A 23,345-nucleotide genomic window follows, 5' to 3' on the forward strand; every position below is an offset into this window, starting at 1 on the left:
ATCTGGTTAGTATACCCTTACTATGCTGATTGAATTTAATACCACTAATAATAGAGCAAACTGATGTCTTAAACCTGTTGATATAATACAAGAACAGCACATAACCAGACCCCAAATGTTTATTCTGAATCAAAGACTAAGAACATACTAAATAGGAAAAATCCAGAGTAAAGGTCATTCTGTAAAACAACTGGCATATACTCTTCAAAAAAAAAAACCAATGTCACGATAGACAAAAAACAACAAAAAAGTGAAGGAATGCTTCTATTTTAATGAAAATGTAACAGAAGGCAACATATAGGCCTTGTTTTATTCTTAGATCCTAAAGAAGTTATAAAGGTGGTTTTAGAAAAATTGGATAAATTTGTAGAATATATATGTCAAATACCATTGTGGTAATGTGACATTTCTTGGGTGTGGTAATGGTACTGTGGTTTTTGTGGAGACTATGCTGTTCATACAAGAAATATGTCTAAATATAAAGAAGTAAAGTATCAAGATATTTGCCATTTACTTTCAAATTGTTTATGAAAAAAAAATGTTTTTGAAAGCTAAAGCAAATGTGCTAAAATGTGAACAACAGGTGAATCTAGATGAATGGTATATAGAGGTTCTTTATTCCATTTTACAACTTTTCCATAGTTTTGAAATTTTGAAATATAAACAGTTGGGAAAACAAAACCATTCATTAAATTCTTTATTTCATATCACTATTTCCACAGTATTGAAATATAGACCTCGCACACACACAATCAATTTTTTATAGATTCATAATATGAAATGTTGATGAATGTTGAAAATTATAACAATCAGATCTTAAAAGAATCACACAAAAGACTTAAGAATTATTGTTGAATGTCTACAGAAAATATAAAGCAAGAATAAAAGGATATTAGCAGTGCTAATCTTTAAAATGGGTTTTCCCCATTCCTACTTTCTCTGCTCCCTTCCCACTTAAAGCCTCAGAAAATATTCATTATATACTGGAAGTATAGAATTCTTAAAAACCAATTGCATGGGAAGTACTCGATTTTCTTTACAGGTAAAATCCAGTCTTCAGCAACCTGTAGGCCATTGAAAGAGTAACTCCAAATCCAACAAAAAAAGCCAAAGCTCTATTTGGTTGGGGAAGGGGTGTCAAATACGCAATTGTGTGGTAGATCCGTGCTCCAACAAAGAGCCTGAAGTGCAGGAGAGCAGTAGAAAGGTCTGGACCACTCAAGGAATATAGCAGCCCGATTCCAACAAATGGAACAATATTTTCAAGGTCATTCAGGTGGGCTCTGTGGGGAAAAAAATGACTCTTAAAATTTCAAAATCAGCAGAAACGTATTCATTCTTCCCGCCCTCCAAAAATTAAATGTAGATGTTAATGGATCTTTAAACTGCAAAGTAAAAGCCTTTCTCTCAAACTGCTTTGCTTCCTCACTCACTTGACTTTCATTGTTATATCATCTCATTATTTTTGTTTTTTTTTTAATTTTAGTGTATCTCTTTTTTATTGGTTGCTCAGAACATTACCATGATCTTGACATATCATATTTCATAATTTGATTCAAGTGGGGTATGAATTCTTATTTTTACCAAGTGTACAGATTGCAGGATCACATTGGTTATACATCCACGTTTATACATACTGCCATACTAGTGTCTGTTGAAGTCATTTTATAGTTTTGGGAATATCAAAATTGCATCTAGGAAAATTCACTTCATTTTTATTAATATGAAATATATATATATATATATATATTGCAATTCAAGATTCCTCCTACTAAAAACTCTTCTTCACAAAGGAAAAAAAAAACCTTTTGGGGTATAATCTTTCCTAAGAGACTTCCTTTAATTTTTCTAGTCTTTAAAATGGTGATTAAGAAAATGCTTGCCCATTTACCCAAACCACTAGATTACAAACTTAATAGCAATAGCAACTGAATAGCAAAGACTCATCTCTTCAAATAAAAATAGCACAACACATAAATAGCCTCTTGAAGATGGCCAAAACTTTAGCCACTCATATCTTTAAACCACAAAAGGAATAAGTTAATAAGCTTGCAGTATAAAACAGAATATACACAAAAGATGATAAGAAGTCAGGTGTGGTGGTGCACCCCTGTGATCCCAGAGACTTGGGAAGCTGAAGCAGGAAGATCTCAAGTTCAAGGCCAGCCTCAGTAACTTAGCAAGACCCTGTCTAAAAACTAAAAATATAGAAGGGGCTAGGAAAATAAATCAGTGATAGAGCACAATCTGCAGTACTAAAACTTTAAAATATTTTTAAAAGATAAAAGAGACTTCCTAAATTTTATCTTTATATCACCACTAGAAGAAAACAAAAAGTATAGTCTAGCCATAAGGCACCATGGGCTTTCCTGGCTAGAATTTTTAATAAAAGGCACATCTATTACTGACTTGACATTCTTTTTTTTTTTTTTTTTGACTTGACATTCTTAAAAGTTCATAATCTTAAAATCTGATGCCCCTTTTTAAGCCTACAGAATGACAAACTGCTTTAGTTTCTTTTTTTAATATTTATTTTTTAGTTGTAGTTGGACACAATACCTTTATTTAATTTATTTATTTGTATATGGTGCTGAGGATCAAACCCAGGGCCTTGCATGTGCTAGGCGAGCTCTCTACCGCTGAGTCACAGCCCCAGCCCCCCAAACTGTTTTAGTTTCTAAACTAGGACTAGAGATTTTGATAGAGTTTGTCAGCTATTGATACATATACCAAAGTGAAAAACATTTCTTTTATAGGGCTCTTCTACTTTGGCATAAAGGATAATTATTTACAGGCTGCTGGCACACATCTGTAATCCCAGCAGCTCAGGAGGTGGAGACAGGAGGATCGCGAGTACAAAGCCAGCCTCAGCAAAAGCAAGGCGCTAAGACCCTGTCTCTAAGTAAAATACAAAATAGGGCGGGGGATGTGGCTCAGTAGTGGGGTGCCCCTGAGTTCAATCCCCAGTATGCCCCACCTCCAAAAAGATAATTCTTCCATGTTGCCTGCTCAGTGGTCATCGCTCTCCTTCCCTCCCTTCCCTTCTGTCTTCCCGAAGATCTCCAGGCTGCCTGACAAAGACAATGACAGCATAGAAGGATGAAGAAGGCACGCCTGGGAAACGGCTGAAATAAAGAACCACCTGCCCCTGAGTAAAAGCAAAGGCAGAATGAAGTGGTTTTGTCCCCTCTGGTTCCCGGAACAGTGCCAGGACCACTGAGAATCAGGCAGGAGTGGGAAGGAAGGACAGAACTCCGTGTGGAAGGGCCCGCTTCGCCTGTCCACCAGTGCCATTTGCTTTGTTCCTCTGAATTCTCCTGCAAGACCAAGACGCCTTCACTTCCAGTCTCGGGCATGTCATGATTTTCCTTCATGATGATGTGACAGAAATTTCAACGTTGGGGAAGAAATGACAAAAGGGATACCCTTGGAAAACCATGTCTACTCCTAAGCCTCTATTAGATGGCTGTCAAATAGAACACAACGTTAAAGCAAAGAAGAAAGTCATAGGCAATAGGGGGAATGTGGAAGAAGGAGGAGAAAGTCAAGGACTGGGTCCTCTTGGCCTTATTGGGCCCTCCAACATTTTCCTTCTCTCATTTCTCCTTTTCCATTCTTTTTCTCTTTCGTCAGTCCTCGAAAAGCTTTTCTAAATAACACTCCTCATTGTCCTAGGAAGGCCCAATACCCACAGTTGGGTAAGTATACACCTGGTGCCAACCTGCCTGGGTATACACTTACTGACACCCCTATATAGCTCACCCCACCCTTCTCCTTGTCCTTTCTTTTGTCCTTCACCGAGTGGCAGCCTTCTCCATCTAGCCTTATTTATAGACACAGCTAGAATCTGTTACCAGGTAAACATCAGTTTGCCGAAGCAACCATTCTTACCCGGGTCTACTCTCCACTGCCCCATGAGTCCATGTTCTCAGCTTTCCTTCTCTTTGGACAGATGCCCCTTGGAACACACCTGCCCTGTGATGGACTACCACCAGCTCTGTGCTCAAGAGACCATGGTCACGCATTCCCTCAGATCAGAATAACTTGGATCATGGCATCTACCTGACCTGGACTAGAGTTGCAACATGCATTTAAAAACTGTCAAAGGTCGGCCAACTACAAAAGGAGCTGTAACCATACTTCCTGCCTACCCCGTCTTCACCAAACCTCTCAGTCTTAGCATACAGCAGTGTGTCCAAATTCCCACAAAGAAATTTCCTCAAATTGTTATCACATTTTTCTTCTTCCTACTTCTAAATCATATTTTTCAGGTTACTCCTTCATAAAATATTCCTAAGTACATAATATTCTCTATTATAGACATGTTGATCTTATTTTCATGGGGAACATTATAAACCTCTGAAGAGGAACACTAGCAGGAAACGTAATTTTGGGGAGGAAATTGTTTTTTGTTTTTTTTTTTAATTTTGTTTTGTGTTTGTTTGTTTGTGGTACTAGAGGTTGAACCCAGAATTATTTAACCACTGAGCCACATCTCCATCCCTTTTTTAATTATTATTTTTTATTTTGAAACAGGGCCTTGTTTAGCTACTAAGGTTGGCCTTGAACTTGTGATCCTCCTGTCTCAGCTTCCCACCATGAACCTAGTCTTAAAGCTCCTTGACAGGATCCCAAAAGAAGATATAGCAGTGATATATACACAAGGCTCCCTCAATTAATGCTTTGTTCATACACTGGGACCACATGAGGGATCACACAGTTCAACCTCCAGCTCACATTTCAATCTCTCTTTCTCTCTTTTTTTTTTTTTTTTTAGTATTGGGGATTGAACCCAGGGGCACTTAACCAATGTCCACATCCCCAGCCCTTTTTCTATATTTTATTTAGAGGCAGGGTCTCGCTTAATTGCAGAGACTGGCTTTGAACTTGCATTCCTCCTGCCTCAGCCTCCAGAGCTATTGAGATTACAGGCATATGCCACCACGCCCAGCCACACATTTCAATCTCTTGACAGAATCCCCAACAAGTATCACTGAGGATCCATTGAACCCTCCCAGTAAATGGGCATTACCTTTGAAGGTGGGATGGTAGTATGTCCTCAATGTCTCTGCTTTCCCTAAATATCAAACCCAAGTTCTTTTGAATGACTATTTCTGTGGCTGCCCCATTTGCCTTTCAACTTTCATTTATCTTGTGGTAGTGAATGTACATGGTCTGGAATTCTTCCTAGAATAAGTGAAACAGGATTAAATAGATGATTTCCTAATCATCAGTGATTCTGTCTGCCTACAGCTCAAAACAACTGACTTTGAGCCACAAACCTTGATATTTCAACATACATTACTCTGTTTTTAACTAATTAATCTGTATGTGTATATATTTATTTTTTCAATATCACATTCCTTAAAGCTTACCTTTAACCTCATTTGTGTCTCTCCTGGGTCCCTGACATTGAAATATGCAGATGTGCTAATAGTGTTGGATTTATAATTGTGTTATAATTGTGTAATGATGGAGAGAGGGGGAAAAATCTAGGTTAAATGGAAAAAGGAGATTCTTGAAACTCCTTCTCTGAAAATTATCTTCAAAAGTGTATTGTTATTGGGAACTTTTTTTGAGAAAGCCAATAAATTCTCAAAAACTAGAACAGGCAACTAGCACCCTATTCTGCCAGATACCCTCCTCTTCCTCCTCTTGCCACATTGTAAGGTCAGTGTCTGATCACCAGGGGGCGCAGTGCACACAGTTCCTGCACCTCAGGGACAACCCTTTCAGAACCAGGTCAATTGCAACCTGACTGGAGATCAGCTTAGATTATGGCTTTCACTTTCAGAGATACAATCCTGTGGGCACAGGGGTTGAGGATGAGAAGTAGGAAATGATAGTGGGGAAAAAAATCTAAATTCTCCCCAATAAAATAGCTTTTATTGTTAAAACTTTCATATATGAAATTTGGATCTTCCTTTCAATCTTCCTAATACCACTGAGGGTCCTAGCACTTTCTGGTCCTGCTGTCAAAGGCAAACACAAAAAAGGATATATTTTAAACTCTATGTCTAATGGTTTTGAGAAATCTATGACAGTGAGTGCCACTCACCTTTTCTAGTTTTAATTCTTTTCCTTTGATATTGTTTGAGATCCTCACATTGATTCTGTCTTGAAACTATTTTGGATCCACACTCTCTACACAATCCATTTTCAAGATTGACTAATTGACTAACTCAGGAGCTGCTGAATTAACAAGTGTATAATTAAAAGAAACAAAAGTGAACATTTTGTCCTAAATCTCTAGCACAGGCTTTCTGTTAGGAGAGAGAAAAAAAAAACTTGCTTGATAAAAAGCTTGGAGATAAAACTGTTTTTGCATAAATAAAAAAGTAAATTTAATTTTAGTACAGGAAAGGCAAAAAAGTATATGGGGCCAGATAAAATGCTGGATGCTACTTGGGGTACAAGAAGGTGTGGTGCAAATTCTCCCTGAGGACTCTGTAGGACATTGTCAGACATGGAACTCTAATACATAATGCTTAGGTTGCCACACAGTAACCTTCTCTGCACTTCAATTCAGTTAAATCCACTTTTATACACATTTTTTAAGCTGATTTGTCAAGGGAATTGAGAGAAAGACTGAGGTTACACCCAGTGCAGAATGCAGAAGCATGCACAAATGCATGAACCCAGAGCCTGAGTTAATCTTGAGGCCATATGCCATGTACCATGGGAGAATCTGCAGAAATCTTGAGATGGGCTTCAGACTTTCACCAGGAATCAAAAAATGGATAATGCCAATACGATCTAGATACTTCAGCTGGTACTCATTTCTCTGAAGAGTGTCAACTTCCATATTTCAAACCTTATGCAAAAACACCTGTTTCTTCAACCCTTTATATGGGTTGAGTCACGTCTCTGGAGAAAGATGACAAAACTGCAAGAATTCACTGTCTCCATTTTACCTTCTACCTGCCATTACTACTATACAGAGCACAGTTACTAATCCCAACAAAGTCAGGTGTTTTATCTTATGTACATACATGACTATATAACCTGTGTGATTCTACATCATGTATAAGCAGAAGAATGAGAAATTATACTCCATCTATGTATGATGTGTCAAAGTGCATTCTACTGTCATGTATAGCTAATTAGAACAAATAAAAAGTCCATACAAAAGTGCAACTAAATTAGTAATATGTGCAATAACAGTTATATTCAGAGATGTTGAGATCTCTATTTTTCTGTAGTTATACCGAGTGGATGACTTTTTTTTTTTTTTCCTTTTCTCCAAGGCCCAAACAACTTCACTGAGCTCCTTGACCAAAATTCTTTGAGTAGGTAATTTCCAGAGACACTGGTTTACCTTCGTACACGTTCCACCCTGTCATCTGTTCGAAGATACTTCTTGGCATTCTCTCCTTTGCCAAAGCTCTCACAGTCTTCTGGGTTGGCAAACACCTATTCCAAACGCCAAGGGGGGGAAAAAAAAACGTATTGCAAACACCAAACAGCATGAGGGTATTCTACCTAAGTTATCTGCATTTTAATGTCAGAAATGCAGGCCTGTAGGTTGATCCCTAAGCAAAGAAATTTCAGAGCAATAAATCACACAGGAGCATCCACAGTTCATTCACAGTTTAAACCTGAATCTTTATTAACAATACAAACTATATTTTTTAAATATTTATTTTTTAGTTGTAGTTGGACACAATACCTTTCCTTTTATTTATTTATATGTGGTGCTGAGGATCGAACCCAGGGCCTTGCATGTGCTAGGCAAGCGCTCTACCGCTGAGCCACAATCCCAGCCCGCAAATTATTTCTAAAAGCAGCATAAATGTGAACTTAAATGAAAACCAGAATATAAAAATAGTGAGAAGGAAGGAAAAAATAGAAAGAGACATAAGTCTGAGTCAGCACTAATTATTATCATTATTATTATGGTACCCTAGCATTTTTTTCACAATGACATGTGGACACACCCTCCCTCGAGTATTTTAGCATTTCCAAGGAACCAGCTAGTCTGAAGGTAATACATTTAATTACCAAAAGTTGTTAGAAAAAAAGGCAAGAAGCATAAGAAAGTGAGGGATGGTAAAGGTATTTTGTACTTTGATAGGATATGTATGCTTCTTTCTCTTGAGCCAGATAAAACGTTGGGTCAAATAATATTAAATTTAAGAAGCTGAATTGCTTCCTAGGAAGAACAAGTTAACATTTGAGAGCATGGCATGTGTTCATGTATCGCTTCCTCTGATTATTATGCTCTTTGAAATGATTTCCCCATCCCTTGAAACTTGAAAGATGCATTTTAAAAATATTTAAGTATGTCCCAATGTTTAATAATTTATAATAAGGAAAAAAACTATAAAATTAGTTCTAATTTAAGCTTGAAAAACATCTCATAAATGTTATAACTTTTTCTTAATATGATAAGAGCTTTCTTTCTAGATGAAAGTATTGAGGAGAACTGATAGGCAGGGTTGGGATACAGTATCAACAGCTCTTGCAGACAGGCCTGTTGGCCTTGTTCATCACAGTATCCTCTAAATAAATGCCTGGCTATGAGATGTTTGACATGTTCATTTTAAATAAAGAAATTAATATATTACAATGAAAGAGTATGAGATCTGGATTTAAACTATCTGAATTTGAATCTCAGCCTTATCCTCTACTGTTATGCCACTGTGGGGCCCCTCCTGCTATGTACTGAATGTGTCCTTACAAAACGTATATATTTGAGCCTAATCCCCAGTGTGAAGGTATCTGGAGGTGGAGACTTTTGAGAGGTGATTAGATCATATGTGTGGAACCCTCATGGATGGGATTAGTGCCCTTATAAAGAGACAGGGCAGAACTTGCTTCTTTCTTTCTCTATTCACCCCAAGTAAGGATGCAAGGAGAACATGGCCATGTACACATCAGGAATCCAGCCCTCACCAGGCACTGGATCTACTGACATCTTGATCTAGGACTTGCCAACCTCAGGAACTGTGTGGAACAAATATGTGCTATTGTAAACCATCCAGTCCAAGATATCCTGTAAAGGCAGCTCAAGATGAATCTGACAGCTACTGACCTTAACCTCTGTGTCTTTCAGTTATTCTATAAAATGGGGACCAACCTGAACTTCACCTGACTATGCTGACAATAACATAATGGCGCCTGCCACTTCACAAATTCAAATTCCCTCCTTCTTTTAAGACCAGGAGGATTTCCCTGCTTCTACTTTGTTTCCAGAGGACAACTGAACCCTATCACAGAATTAAATATGTGGGAATGTTCTCCAGATATCAACCCCATATCTCCAACAGTGACAAGGAAACACCTCAGAGAGGGCCAGGACCTCTAGACAGGAGCAAGACTCTAGAGGACAAAACCTCAGGACAGGAACCTAAGAGAGAAACAGGAGGCTTCCAGAAAGAAGATGTTTAATAGGCACAGGGATAGCACCAATGAAAATTTTACACTTTGTCTAGCAGCCTCTCTGCTCCTCTCACTTGGTCATAGACCTGCTTGAACATGGGATGTGTACTTCAAAATCTTTCTGTTGACCATGCCTCTTGACTTTTTTAAATTCACTCTTACAATGCTGGGTAGAAATACTATTAACTTAAGTCAGAAGTACACAAAGTTCAATGGTTAGCATACTCCAGTCATAAGAGCCCACTCTGGGAAGAAGAACTTTAATTCTTAGCCTTTTTTCTTTCTTTTATTCAATATTTTTCATCTCTCCCCACTCTCACCCCAAAAGTTATACTCTAAATCTATAATAGAACTGAAAACACTAGTCCAAAAAATGTCTTACCTTTCTTGTTAGTCTATAGAATGCAGTTGCAGGACTCATAAGCATCATTTTTGAAAGGATAATCGTTGTATAGGAGGCAAAAGCCATGAATACTTCATTTTCCAGGAGCTGGGTGAGATCAGCCATTTTTCAATTTTGCTCTAGAATTTTCAAAAGATTTCAGACAAGAAGGAAAAAACAGACATAAATATGCAAAATAACTTCATGATCACTAGGTGTACTTGCAGCATTGACCACATTGTTCTTAAAAATATCTGGGAGCCATTTTCAAAAAAAAAAAAACTGATCATTAAGTTTCAAATTTTTCAATATAAACAGTAGTATATCTTCTCTAGTTCTATGTCATTAAGCCTAAAGATTAAAGATACTAAATAAAAATTTGTGGGTATTACAAGCAAAAACAAATAGCCAAAATGCCCTAAAAATGGACCACAACCATATATTTGCATCAAGATGGACCACAGATTGAATGCAAAAGACCAAAGGCCATGGATTGATCTCTTTGGAAACACCCAATCATATATGCTGGGAGCCATTAGCCAAGTAGGTATGACAATTTCCTTGCCAGCGTACCCCATGTTGCAGTGACATTGAATGTAGGTGACCTTGCTCAAGGACCAAGGCGGATTAGGGCGTTCCCCGGTTTAGGTTCCAGGTTTAAGGTTTAAGATTATTCCTGCTGGGAATAGGGCGTATCCTGCTGCCTGAGTTCCCCTTGAGTTCTCACAGGATTCAGACAGTATTTTTTTGGAGATAGAAGCCCAGAGAACGTGGATTTGGGCAGAGAACGTGGATTTCCCCAGAACGTGTTTGTAGACGGCTGGTGTGAGTTCGGGAATAAAGAGTTGCTGTTTGAATCTACAAGCTGTGTGGTGGCTCGTGATTGTGTGCCCAGCCAGACTGCGGCATTTGTGCCCAGCCAGACTGCGGCACATATACACAGCAGTACCACTGATATTGTATTGGGATGCCTAAGTTCTAAAAGTATGTCCTGCTTTAGAAACCCACCTTACTCCTTTGTGTCATTTCAGGAGTGTTCAAGATCTTAGGTGCCATGATTTGAATTCCAGGCCCATGATGTGTCTATTAATCTTGCTTGAGGAATTTAGCCTCTCTGAGGATAAATGTCTTCATTTATAAGACAGGAATAGTAATAGCTCCTAACATTGACTTGTTGCAAGATTTAATTAAGAAAACATGCAGAAAAATACTTAGCACAGCAGTTGGCCCATAGCAAACCCTCGATAAAGTTTATGATATCCTTAACCTAGCATCATTTTGATCATCATGATCATGGTCATCATTAACACCCACACAGGTGAAGAAAGAGAAGCAAGACAACAGAGACATCCAAATATCAGGCTTGCAAGCACACACTTAGGAAATGGCATGCATGGTACTTTAAAAGAAAGAAGGATGAGCTTTATATGTCTCTTCAGGTCATTTCACCTTCCATATTTACAGCATCTAAATGCTGTCAAGGATAAAGTGAATGAAACTGAGAGTGAATTGGAACTATAATTGGGTCAGGAGGAAAGGTGAGGCACACTAGTGATACTGAAGTCAAAGTGGATAGGAATTTAGGATAATGCTTAAATTTAAATCACAGCCTTATCTTGTGGTCATTCCTTGTAATGTCCTCTTGTTTCGTCATGAGCTCTGCTATCTGCTTCTATCTCTTCCATATAAACACCTATCTTTTCTCCTACCCGACTTAGACCCTATATAATTTGTTTAGACTGCACTGCTCTCTTCTCAATGATGTCCTTTCCTGCCCTTAAATCTCAACCCTTGTTAGACTGACATCTATCCAATTCTGATCATTTTATCCATTTACAAATAATCTACAAGTCCACATATGTATTTCTATATTTTGTTACTGGTCATGTAGTTGTTCATGAGTTGCTGTTGAATTGTGATATAAATCACATCCATAAACGTACATTTTTAATTTCCCAAGAATGTGCTATGTGTCCAATTATACCACATACTCTAGGTGCAGTACCTTACAAAATCTTTTTAACTATAATACTGTAACTCTCGTAAATACATCCATTTCACACATAAAGAAAATGAGAATTAGGGATGTTAAGCAGCCAAGAAAAACAAACCCAGGTCTCTGACCTGACATCCTGTATGCTAACACATTGCACTGAATCCTTCAAGAGACCTGCTTAATTTAGCTTTTGGTTGCTTAATTCTGTTTAATTCTGATTCAACCAAAATTGGATGCCCACTGTGGCTGGCACAGCTAGGTACCCCTTGCATATGTTTTTTGCTTTCCTCTTCCTGTTATGCTATGTAGTAGGTATTATCATTCCCATTTTGCAGATAAAGAAACCAAAGCTTCCTATGTATATTATAATTTTTATTTCCTTAGACTAATAATGTACTCCGTAAATTTAGGCAAACAGAATCTACATACAGCCAGGCACACACCTATAATCCCAGTAAGCAAAGAGGCTAAGGCAGGAGGATCACAAGTTCAAGACCATCCTGGGCAACTTAGTGAGTTCCTAAGCAAATTAGTGAGATTCTGTCTCAAAATTTTTAAAAATGTTTTAAAAAAAAGGGGAGGGGTAATGCTGGGAATATAGCTCAGTGGATGAAATTCCCAGTACAGAAAAAAGAGAAAGAGGGAAAGAGAGAGAAAGAGAGATTGATTACATACAGTTCTCCCTCAGTGTCCTGTGGTTCCAGAATCCCCGAACAACCCACTGTAGAAACCCAAATCTGTGGTGCTCAAGTGCTCAATATAAAATGGGCTAGTATCTGCATATAACCTGTGTACATTCTCCCACACACCCTCCCTTACTTTAAATCATCTCTAGATGGCTTGTAATATCTAACACAAAGTAAACACTAGGCAAACAGCAGTTATACCACATTATCTAGGGAAAAGTTACAAGGAACAAAGATTGTATGTGTTTAATATGGACATGATTTTTTTCCCTAATAATTTCAATCCACAGTTGGCTAGAACCTACAGGTATGGAGGATCAAAGTTAATCTAGATATTAAAAAAGAAAAAACAAATCCTACATGATAGTAAATTAATCCACCTCTATGAGTTTATAGTCTTGAAAGCACAGTATGTTAGGTTAGTTCTCAGTGCCCAATAATACTTTTTAAAACACGTAAAATATGTGTTCTAGTATGGGAAGGGTGGGGATCAAAGATCCTTCAGGGCTCCTGTAAAGTTAATTTGCCTAATAAAGGATCCCTAAGGCCTATGCTTCTGGACAGAGATCTGAAGAAATACAGCAGGGACCTTAACTATTTAAAAATTAGGAAGTTCAAGTAGGAAATGTTGCCACTTAATAATTTTTAAACAGTCTCTGCTGTTTTCTCCATAATGCAATGTATTCAGGGATGGAACAGAAGTCCAAGAAACTTCTTTTCTCCGTAGTAAAATTCAGCATTAAAAGAGCAGAGGAAAAAGTGGAGGCCTTCTGGAACCCTTAGCAGGAGAAATACACAAAAGATGTCAACAGCTAGGGCAAAGGAAATAGGAAGTCTTTTCTTCATATGTGAGCCACACACAGAAAGCACACCTCACACAGTAAGCATTTCTCAATTACCAAGAATGCAATAGAACTCCTCCAGCCTGAATTTGCAGGAGATGGGCCAACATCGAGCCTGTGATACCACACTGAATGGCTTCATGAACTAACTTTCCCACACAATACCTTCCACATCCCAGGTACTGAGTAATAAAGGCAAGAACATTAAGCAATTAGAGTCATTAAATACATGGATTACAGGGATGTTGGTCTGGACTTGGTTTTAATTTTTTTTTTCCCAAAGCCAATTTGTTAACAAATTGTCAGGAGCCAGTGGCCCAAACTGTCATGGCTAGGCACTGCAGTGAAAACAAAATTATGAAAGCTTTCTCCCAAGAATAGTCTCCAAGAGGGCAGAAGGAGTAAAGCAGTGGTAAAAACTAAGAGGGTAAAGTGTAGCCAAGTTTGCAGTGGTGCATGCCTATAATCCCAGCTACTCAGGAGGCTGAGGAAAGAAGATGGCAAGTTTGAGGCCAGTGTGGAAAATTTAGTAAGATCCTGTCTCAAAATAAAAATAATTGTGGGAATGTAGCTCAGTGATAGCACACCCATAGATTCAATCCCTGGCCCAAAAAAGGGACAGGGGTAAAGTGTTAGGTGATTTGAATATTCTAACACACACAACAGGTGGCATGAAGAAAAAAGATAACTATGTGGCCATGCTGCTGTTTACCAGTTCTAGAATTTTCTGAAGGGATTATGACGGCTACAGATTCAGCCTCCCATGAGTTTCATGCAAAAGAGGTCTCAAAAATAATCTAGAAAAGTAAACAGAGGAAAAAAACGGAACAAATTATATAAAATAAATGGTTACAAATGATGAATCGTATTGTACAGTGGTTTACTTGTTTTATTATACATTCATTGGCTGGCATCACAGTGAATATCTGCCCAGAAACCAGCTCCCAGTCCCCTGGTGTGGAGGTGAATGTTCTTTAAGAGGCCAAGGGATCAGATGATGCACACATACAAACTCTAGAGGTAAAGTGGAGTCCTGGCAGATCTCAACACTGCCACTTATTACTTGCAAGTTAACTTTTCTAGGACCTACTCACCTTTCCGGAAAAAAACAAGGTAAATGATAAATAAACTTGCAGGGTTCTTATGAATACTGCTTTTAGTGAAAAGTGTCTTCAAAAGCACTGAGACCTGGCTAAGTGCTATTAAGAGTGTTCGCTAAATAAAGAAGCTCCTACTTTGACACTGTTCTAGGCACTGAGGATACAATTTGTTTCTAAAAAGCTGTGGCATACTTTTTATTTCACTTGATCTCAAAAATCCTAAAAGAGTGAATAATATTTTCTACCTTTGATATATAAAACTGAGGGCCAGAGGCATTAAATGAGTACCCAGACCCAAATTCATAGAGAAGGGAACCAATATCAGGGCCCAGTTTCCTCAACCATATAATTCATGGGCTATCTACCATCTAAGCTAAGAATGCTAGAATGTTCTTGTTTTCTGGAGGCTGTTTTCCCAGTCAATCACATTCCCATTTGGTTTTCCTTTCCCCCAGTATCTATCGCAGAACCTTTTTCAAACTCTTAAGTTGAAGAACATTCCCTTTCTCTTAATAGGCTCTTGGCCAAAAGAGCAAAGTTCTTTTCTTCTCAGGATTACTTGGCTTCTCTAAATCAACATTGTGTAACACAGAAAATATGGGCACAGAGCCACCAGACCATGACTCTTCAATTTTGTACTTTCTGAAACTAACAAACACAACAGGTAGGACAAGGAAAAAAGATAGGTAAGTGGCTATGCTGCTGTATATCAGTTCTAGAATTTTCAGAAGGGACTGTGGTGGCTGCAGACTGAGTCTCCTATGAGGTCTCAGGCAAAGGAAGTCTCAGAGGCCAAATACTGATCGTTTGGGGGGGTGGGGGGGAAGGATAGAGGAGAGAATATGGTGGGGTAAAGCATTCTTAGAGGACAGTGCTGATTTCCCTTTCCAGTCTCAAGGATTAATAAGCTCTACTCCAAAATAAACCCTTAGAAAAATTTTACTTGTCTGCACAAAGAGTAATATTCAAATATGGATCAATTTATCATGTTTTAAAAAATGAATAAGATGGACAGAGCATATAAGTCCTTTTTATATATAAACTTATTTTAAAACAACAAAGTGCAATACCACCTTAACTCCCAGAAGAGCATGCAAAAAAGGTGGGACCAGCTGGGGGTTCACAGTGGACCAGGGCCTGGGAACTCTATTAGACTGTCAGCTGTTCCTACAAATTGATCAACACCCCCATGGCACTCACGAACAGAGAAAGCAGGATGAGGAAAATTGGGGGAAATGATCAGACTGCAAAGAGCCCTGTGACTAATAACGGAAACCAGAGACACTAGAAGGCTCATATGCACCTTCTCTCCACCTCCCCAGTCCACCGTTAGCAGTATCTGAGGTCTTATGGAAAAAAAAAAAAAAAAATCCTTTTCTTTTTTTACTTCTTGGACTAATGGCTTCTTCCTTCGGATTTTGGGTGGGGTAGAGGGGATGCACACATAAGAACCTGCCAAGGGGGTTTCACCCTCAGCTGTTCAGTCGTCTGACTCTAATAACATCACAAGACAATACAACACTCTCATTCAAGTGCTCTTGCATTATCTAACATCATTACTACCACTATTATTTTTAAAACTTACAGATGTTTCTCTTGCCTATCAAAGTGAATAGAGAAGTACAAAGTCTGTCCCTCTTTAGGTACCAAGGCCTTTCGTCCAATCAGAGCCGGCACAGGATTTTATACCGTAGAGTTGAAGTTTCTCAACAGCGATTTCCTGTGTTGCTAAAGCTTGCAAGTACTCACAACTCTCCCAAAGATCACGGGACCCTTTCAAAGGAAATACTACTTTGGCTTGAAAATAAAAACGTGAGGAAATCATCCCTTAAACATGAAAGATTCATCCTCCCAAGTTTCACTCTTGGAGTTTGAGAAAAAGTAAAAACTTAACCAACTTAGGAACAACAGAAACGCAATTCCCTTTCAGAAGTGATCCGACTGCAAAAGGACGGCTGCAGGGAGTTTAGCTGAGCAAAAAACTTTCAGGCTGGCAGAGACCCCGCCAACTCCCGCTCCCCTTCCACCGCCACCCTGCTGGCGCCCTCCCGCAGCATCCCCTCCCGGCACGTACAGCGAGTCCGCGAAGGTGGAGGTCTGCAAGGCCGTGCAGGCAACAGGGCACTGGGCACTGCACGGAGGAGCGCGGCGAGGGCGGGACGCATGCGCCGCCCCCTCTCTGGCTAATTTCCTATGAATTAATTAGCTACTGGCGCTTAGAGCCCGGCCTTGCCAAGCCCCGCCCCCAAATTGCCTGATGCCTCTCTCCCCACAAAACCACAGATCCGCCCGTTCAGTTCTTTGAACCTTTATATTTGGCACCGGTGGAAGCTCTACTTTCCCCTTTGCGATGCGGAGGGGCCATCAGGGATTGCGAAGGAATTTATCATCTCACACCCTTCACGACTGGGGGAGGGGAGGGACAGGGAGGCTGTCAATTTTTATTTTGCTGAAAACAACTTAAAAGATCTTAATGTTGGATTTTTGAAAACTTAAAAAAAAAAAAACTTTACAGAAAATTAAAATCTTGGGGGCGGGTGAGGCTGATAAGAAGTCATTGCCAAATTTTCTTCCATTGAACTTTATCTTTCCTGCACCTGTGGCAAGACTTCCTTAAAAGGCTAGCCCCAGAAGAAAGTATCTTTAGTGAAGATCACTAGCAGCATTCCAAATCACCAAACCACTTGTTTTGTCACTGTGTCCCCCACCTTCAGGGTCCAAAGTAGAACGGGAAGAGATGATACTGGACCAGTTCATTACACCATGGCCTTGGTGTTTTTACAAGGACATTTAGGGAAGTATTTTAGGAAGGCATGATTGCTATCAAAATTGAGATTAGGGATATTCTAACCTATCTCTCCACAATCCCCTCAATAACATTTATGGGTTTGTCTTCCATGAGTTTTTCTGAAGAGTTTTGAGGATTTATGTTTTGCATCTATATTGTTCTTCTCACAGTGATACATTTCACACGTTCACCACATATTGCTGTGTGTACTTCTCTTTTTACCCCTTTTATTTTTAGAGATACCTCCAGGACTAAGTTTCTAGGATTTAATGAGCAAATCCATGTTCTACCAAAAAAGGAATTCAGAACTACCAGTTTACTGTAGAAAACAAAAATTAATCACAGGCAGTCCTGAGAACTATTTCTATGGAAGCAGAATAAGTAGGAGCACTTTAGCATCAGAAGACCCAAGTGCTTCAATTTTATGTCTGTACCTTTTGAAAACTATATTTACTCACCTACCTCTGTTAAGTACTCTAGAATCTAGCCATAACTAACTGGAAAGGACAAAATTCTCTCCAAGAGTTTAGTATTACAACTATTTTTTGAAAACTCTTTTCATTTATTATGAGGTGAACAGCCCAAATCCTATGGGTAATATTATAGGAAAAGGTACAAGAGAGCTATTACTTAAATAACATTATTGGCAGAATGGCATTTGAACAGTTTTAGCATATTTTTGAAAAGAAAAGAACACCTGATTCATCCTAATAATCTAATTGTAAAGTGTTCAAACTATTAACTAATCAATTCGTAAATACTGAGTTCCTACTGCAATCAGTTTTAACAGTTATTGGCTGTGTGTGAGCACACGCGTGCCGCAGTCTGGCTGGGCACAAATGCCGCAGTCTGGCTGGGCACACAATCACGAGCCACCACACAGCTTGTAGATTCAAACAGCAACTCTTTATTCCCGAACTCACACCAGCCGTCTACAATCACGTTCTGGGGAAGTCCACGTTCTCTGCCCAAATTCACGTTCTCTGCCCAAATTCACCTCCATTGGGCTTCTATCTCCAAAATATACTGTCTGAATCCCATGAGAAATCAAGGGGAACTCAGGCAGCAGGATACGCCCTATTCCCGGGAGGAATAATCTTAAACCTTAAACCTGGAACCTAAACTGGGAACGCCCTAAACACGATTATCTTAAAACCGGGAACACCCTAATCTGCCTTGGTCCTTGAGCAAGGTCACCTACATTCAATGTCGCTGCAACATGTCAGCAACATGGGGTACGCTGGCAAGGAAATTGTCATACCTACTTGGCTAATGGCTCCCAGCATCTCCCCCCTTCTGATTAATTAAACAACAAGCAATGTGGCTTAAGGACCGTGCCTGGTAGGTTGTCCAATTCAACATATGGTTCTTACCCGTCATCGGAAAACTGACCTTTAGGCGTCAGCCTCCTGTCTTAGGTTGATACCACTGCAATTGAATCATACCCGTCACTGACTACCGGTCCAGCATACAGCCATACTTGTGGATAGGTCTATGCACCAGTGGGGGGGTGAGGTTCTTTGCCTCACCTCTGTTGGCCCCCAAATTTGGCCTTGGTGCCAGTGGGGGAGTGAGGTTAATGTGGCTTATGGACCGTGCCTGGTAGGTTGTCCAATTCAACATATGGTTCTTACCCGTCATCGGAAAACTGACCTTTAGGCGTCAGCCTCCTGTCTTAGGTTGATACCACTGCAATTGGATCATACCCGTCACTGACTACCGGTCCAGCATAAGCCATTGGCCCCCAAATTTTAGACCATCACTAGCAGAAGGGAGGAGGATACAGAAATGCCACGACACCAAGCCAATTGACGGCTCCTTGGGAAAAAATTGCATCACTGGTGACACCATCAGCAAAGATATGTCAGCACTACCACAATTAACATGGGGTGTGCTGGCAAGGAAATAAAAATTGCATCACTAGTGACACCATCAGCAAAGATATGCCAGCATTACCACAATTCGCTGCACCAAACGATAGTTACATAGTCCAGGCAAGTTCTGCAAGCAGTTCAAAGCAGAGGAATCTATCAATATGTCCATTTCCTCCCAAAATCCGTTTCCTCCCAAAGTAAGTTGACTCTTTGATTGAGCATTACTTGTTGAGTTCTTCACTGGCACTGGGATGGAGATAGGAATTCTGGCAATGATGCTAAAGAGACATTATCCTGAAAAGAATTATTAAATATAATGAAAAGGAAAGGTGAAAGTAAACAAACAGATCTGTTAACCTACTTTAAAAACAATCCTTAACAGCTGTTTACCTAATATAAATTAAACCATTTAAATCACGTGAATAAAAATAATAATAATTCGGATCCATTTTTTCATGAGCGCTCCTCATATAAGAAATATGGACATACGCACATACAGACATACAACACAAAACACAAGAGTGTACACAAACGTACAACACATAAGAAAATAGTAAAGGCCTTGTAGCTTTACCTAGGTGAAATCTCCATTGCAATGTTTAAAAACTCCACAGTCAAAAAATAAAACTGATCAGAAAAACATTAACCTAGGTTTGTATGAGCTCAAAAAATAAAAATAGAACCTTATGATGTGGAAAAATGCAATAATAAAATAGCTATTGAAAAAAGCATCCTGGTTAATCATTGTCACAGATGTAAGAATGGCCAAGCTGGAGTTCTGGATATCAGCTGTTATGGATTTGAGTCAAATCATCTTCTTTTCGATCTGTAGAGACTGTTTTAGTTAATCTCTCTGGAATCCAAATGGGCTGCTGTTCTCCCTGTGGAAAAACACAAACAGACCCCCGACTCCAGACAATCACTGGGTCAGGACCTTTCCATTGTCCTGTTAGAATATCTTTCCAAAGTACTTTAGGCTTATGTACATTTTTTGGATACATATGCCTTTCCGCAGCACTAAGTCCTGATGAATCCAAATTTAAAAAGTTTAGAGTAAAAAGCGTTATTTTAAGTTTATCTTTGGGGGATATATACCCCTTTCCAATTCCCTCTTTTTGCTTTAATAAGTATGTTTTAATAGTTTGATGAGCTCTTTCAACTATGCCTTGTCCCTGTGGATTGTATGGGATTCCTGTTATATGAGTAATACCAAATGATGAGCAAAATTGTTTAAAAGAGGTAGAGGTATAGCCAGGACCATTATCAGTTTTTAACTGTTTAGGAACGCCCACAGTGGCAAAATTTTGTAAGCAATGAGCTATAACATCTTTAGTTTTTTCTCCGGCATGAAGGGAGCCCATCAAAAATCCAGAAGAAGTATCGACTGTAACGTGTAAATATTTTAATTTTCCAAATTCTGGCAAGTGTGTGACGTCCATCTGCCAAATATGGTTAGGTATCAGTCCTCTAGGATTGACTCCAAGATTAACTTGTGGTAAAAATGTCACACAATTTTGACATTGTTTTATTATATGTCTGGCTTGTTCCTTAGTTATTTTAAAACGCTTTTGTAAAGTATTAGCATTAACATGAAACCTTTTATGAAAATTTGTAGCTTCTTCAAATGTAGAGAAAATATGTATGTCATGTGTAGTTTTATCTGCTAAATCATTGCCTAAACTAAGGGCTCCAGGCAATCCTGTATGTGCCCTAATATGTCCTATGAAGAATGGATCTTTTCTGTCCCAGATTAGACTTTGTATAGTGGAAAACAAAGAGAAAACAGTAGAAGAAGGGGAAATCCTACCAGCATCTTCAAGAGATACTATAGCATTAACTACATACTGACTATCAGAAAATAAATTAAATACAGAATCTTTAAACATCACAAAAGCTTGTAAAACTGCATTAAGCTCTACCTTTTGAGCTGATTGTTTGGGTACTAAAAATGTAAAAGTTTGATCAGGGGTAACTACTGCTGCTGTACCATTATTTGACCCATCAGTGAAAATATTTGGAGCATTCATGATAGGTGTTTTTCTTGTCATTTTAGGAAAAACTACAGGATGCTTAGACCAAAAAGACAACAAAGGATTAGATGGTAAATGATTATCAAATGAAACATTAGATTTACACATGATTATTGCCCAAGTATTTAACTCATTAGCTAACTCATCAATTTGATCCATAGTATATGGAGTAATAATTTTATTGGGAGAAATTCCAAACACTCCCTTCGCTGCTTTTATTCCTTTGAGTATTAATTGTCCTACAGCCTCAGGATACCTAGTAAGAATAGCGTTAGGAGAATAAGATAAATGTATCCACAATAATGGACCTTCTTGCCAAAATACTCCTGTAGGAATATTTTTTGTTGGTAGTACAATAAATAATAAAGGCAAACTTATATCAATTCTATCCAAATGCATATTTTCCATATATGTTTCAATAATTTTTAATGCCTTTCTTGCTTTAGGAGTTAACATGCGGGGTGAATTTGGATCTGATGGACCTTTTAGAATATCAAATAAAGGTCCCAATTCTCCTGTTGGTATACCTAGATAAGGCCTTATCCAATTTATGTCTCCCAATAACTTTTGAAAGTCGTTAAGTGATTTGAGTTGATCTACTCGTATTTGAATTTTTGGTGGACGGACCATGGTTGAGGATAATAGAACTCCTAAATAATTAATTGGAAAATTTAATTGTACTTTATCTATTGCTATCTCTAGAGTATAATTTTTTAATAAGTTTGTAAGTGTGGCATAACATTCCAGCAATATGTTTTTATCTTTATGTGCCAATAATACATCATCCATATAGTGAAATATTTGTAGTTCAGGATTTTGATTTCTAAGTGGCTGGATTGCTTTGTTAACATATATTTGGCACATAGTTGGACTGTTAGCCATCCCTTGAGGGAGTACTTTCCATTCATATCTCTGATCAGGACCTTCATGATTTAATGCAGGGATAGTAAATGCAAAACGTGGACTATCCTCGGGATGAATTGGAATTGAAAAAAAACAATCTTTAATATCTATAGCTAAAACATGCCAGGTTTTTGGCAAAGCACACAATTGAGGAATCCCTGATTGAGCAGGTCCCATAATAACCATCTCATTATTAATGGCTCTTAAATCTTGCAATAATCTCCATTTACCAGATTTCTTTTTGATGACAAAAATGGGAGTATTATGGGGAGATATGGAAGGTTGTATATGTCCTTCCGCTAATTGTTGTTTGACCAGATCATGGGCTACTTGTATCTTTTCTTTAGTCAGGGGCCACTGAGGAACCCACACTGGTCTTTCTGATTTCCAAGTAATTTTGATTGTCTCAGTGGCCCTTTCTGAAAATCCAACCCATGTCTGTCTGTTCCTTGATCTATTTGTACTGGTGCTGCTATACCTTGCCCTTGTTTTCCTAATCTTTTTTCTTTCCTAAAGCCTTGTCTAGCCCTAGTAGTGGGCGCATTAGGATTGATGTTATTTGTTAACGTCAAACCTAATTGATCTAGGACATCTCGTCCCCATAAATTTATAGGAAGATGATCCAATACATATGGCTGTATAGTTCCTTCACATCCTTCAGGATCCTTCCAATCTAATATCATAGAACTTCTATGGGGATTAGTCGCCACTCCTAGGCCTCGAAGCGTTTGAGTGGCTTGTTGTAATGGCCAATGTTTTGGCCATTCTTGACGAGAGATAATGCTAAGGTCAGCTCCTGTGTCCAGTAGGCCATTAAACTCATGACCTTGAATATTTAGTTTTAGCATTGGGCGAGAATCTAAATTTAAAGACAACATAGCCCAATCTACACCTGTGGAGCCTAATCCCCTGGAACCTCTTTCTACACTATGACTAGGAAATTTATTATGTAGGCTGGGTATTATTAACAACTGTGCTATTCTATCTCCAGGTGAAATTACTGATATACCTCTTGGAGAACTAGCTATAATTTTTATTTCACCTACATAATCGGGATCAATTACCCCAGGACTTATCATAAGTCCTTTTAATGTAGATGAACTACGTCCCAGTAATAAGCCTACTGTTCCTTGGGGAAGAGGTCCTTTTACTCCTGTGGGAATGATTTGAACTCCCATCTCTGGAGTTAATACTGCTCTGGCAGAGGCGCAGATGTCCAACCCTGCGCTCCCTCGGGTTTGTCTGATGAGGGATTTAATGGACAATGTGTCCTGGGCACTACCCTGATGGTGTTGCTGGGATCCTCCACTGCCCCGTATATTTGTGGTTGTGGGCCCCGGAGCATTGGGCCCCCCTGTCCGTT

General features: G+C 38.8%; 1 protein-coding gene across 2 annotated transcripts; it reads right to left on the reverse strand.

Moving 5' to 3' along the window:
• Positions 1 to 684: 684 nt before the first annotated feature.
• On the reverse strand, positions 685 to 16,569 carry Mgst1 (microsomal glutathione S-transferase 1). 2 transcript variants are annotated; one of them, XM_027955967.3, is made up of 4 exons: positions 16,462 to 16,569; positions 9,764 to 9,903; positions 7,319 to 7,413; positions 685 to 1,283 (listed from the first exon to the last, which is right to left on the reverse strand). In XM_027955967.3, exons 2-4 carry the CDS (start codon positions 9,887 to 9,889, stop codon positions 1,037 to 1,039), a joined length of 468 nt encoding a protein of 155 aa, XP_027811768.1. In that variant the 5' UTR covers positions 9,890 to 9,903; positions 16,462 to 16,569; the 3' UTR covers positions 685 to 1,036. The 2 variants fall into 2 exon arrangements, with proteins under 2 accessions (XP_027811768.1, XP_027811769.1); XM_027955968.3 differs by having other exon boundaries at positions 9,764 to 9,919; positions 16,462 to 16,533.
• Positions 16,570 to 23,345: the final 6,776 nt, after the last annotated feature.

The sequence above is a fragment of the Marmota flaviventris genome, chromosome 3 (assembly GCF_047511675.1).
Source record: "Marmota flaviventris isolate mMarFla1 chromosome 3, mMarFla1.hap1, whole genome shotgun sequence".
NCBI classification, from domain to species: domain Eukaryota; kingdom Metazoa; phylum Chordata; class Mammalia; order Rodentia; family Sciuridae; genus Marmota; species Marmota flaviventris.

Coding starts and splice junctions, on each gene's coding strand:
- Mgst1 (XM_027955967.3), bottom strand. CDS start 9,889: ATGGCTGATCTCACCCAGCTCCTGGAAAATGAAGTATTCATGGCTTTT. Junction 7,414..9,763: donor TCTATAGACTAACAAGAAAG/GTAAGACATTTT, acceptor CGTTTGGAATAG/GTGTTTGCCAACCCAGAAGA. Junction 1,284..7,318: donor AGGGTGGAACGTGTACGAAG/GTAAACCAGTGT, acceptor TTTTCCCCACAG/AGCCCACCTGAATGACCTTG.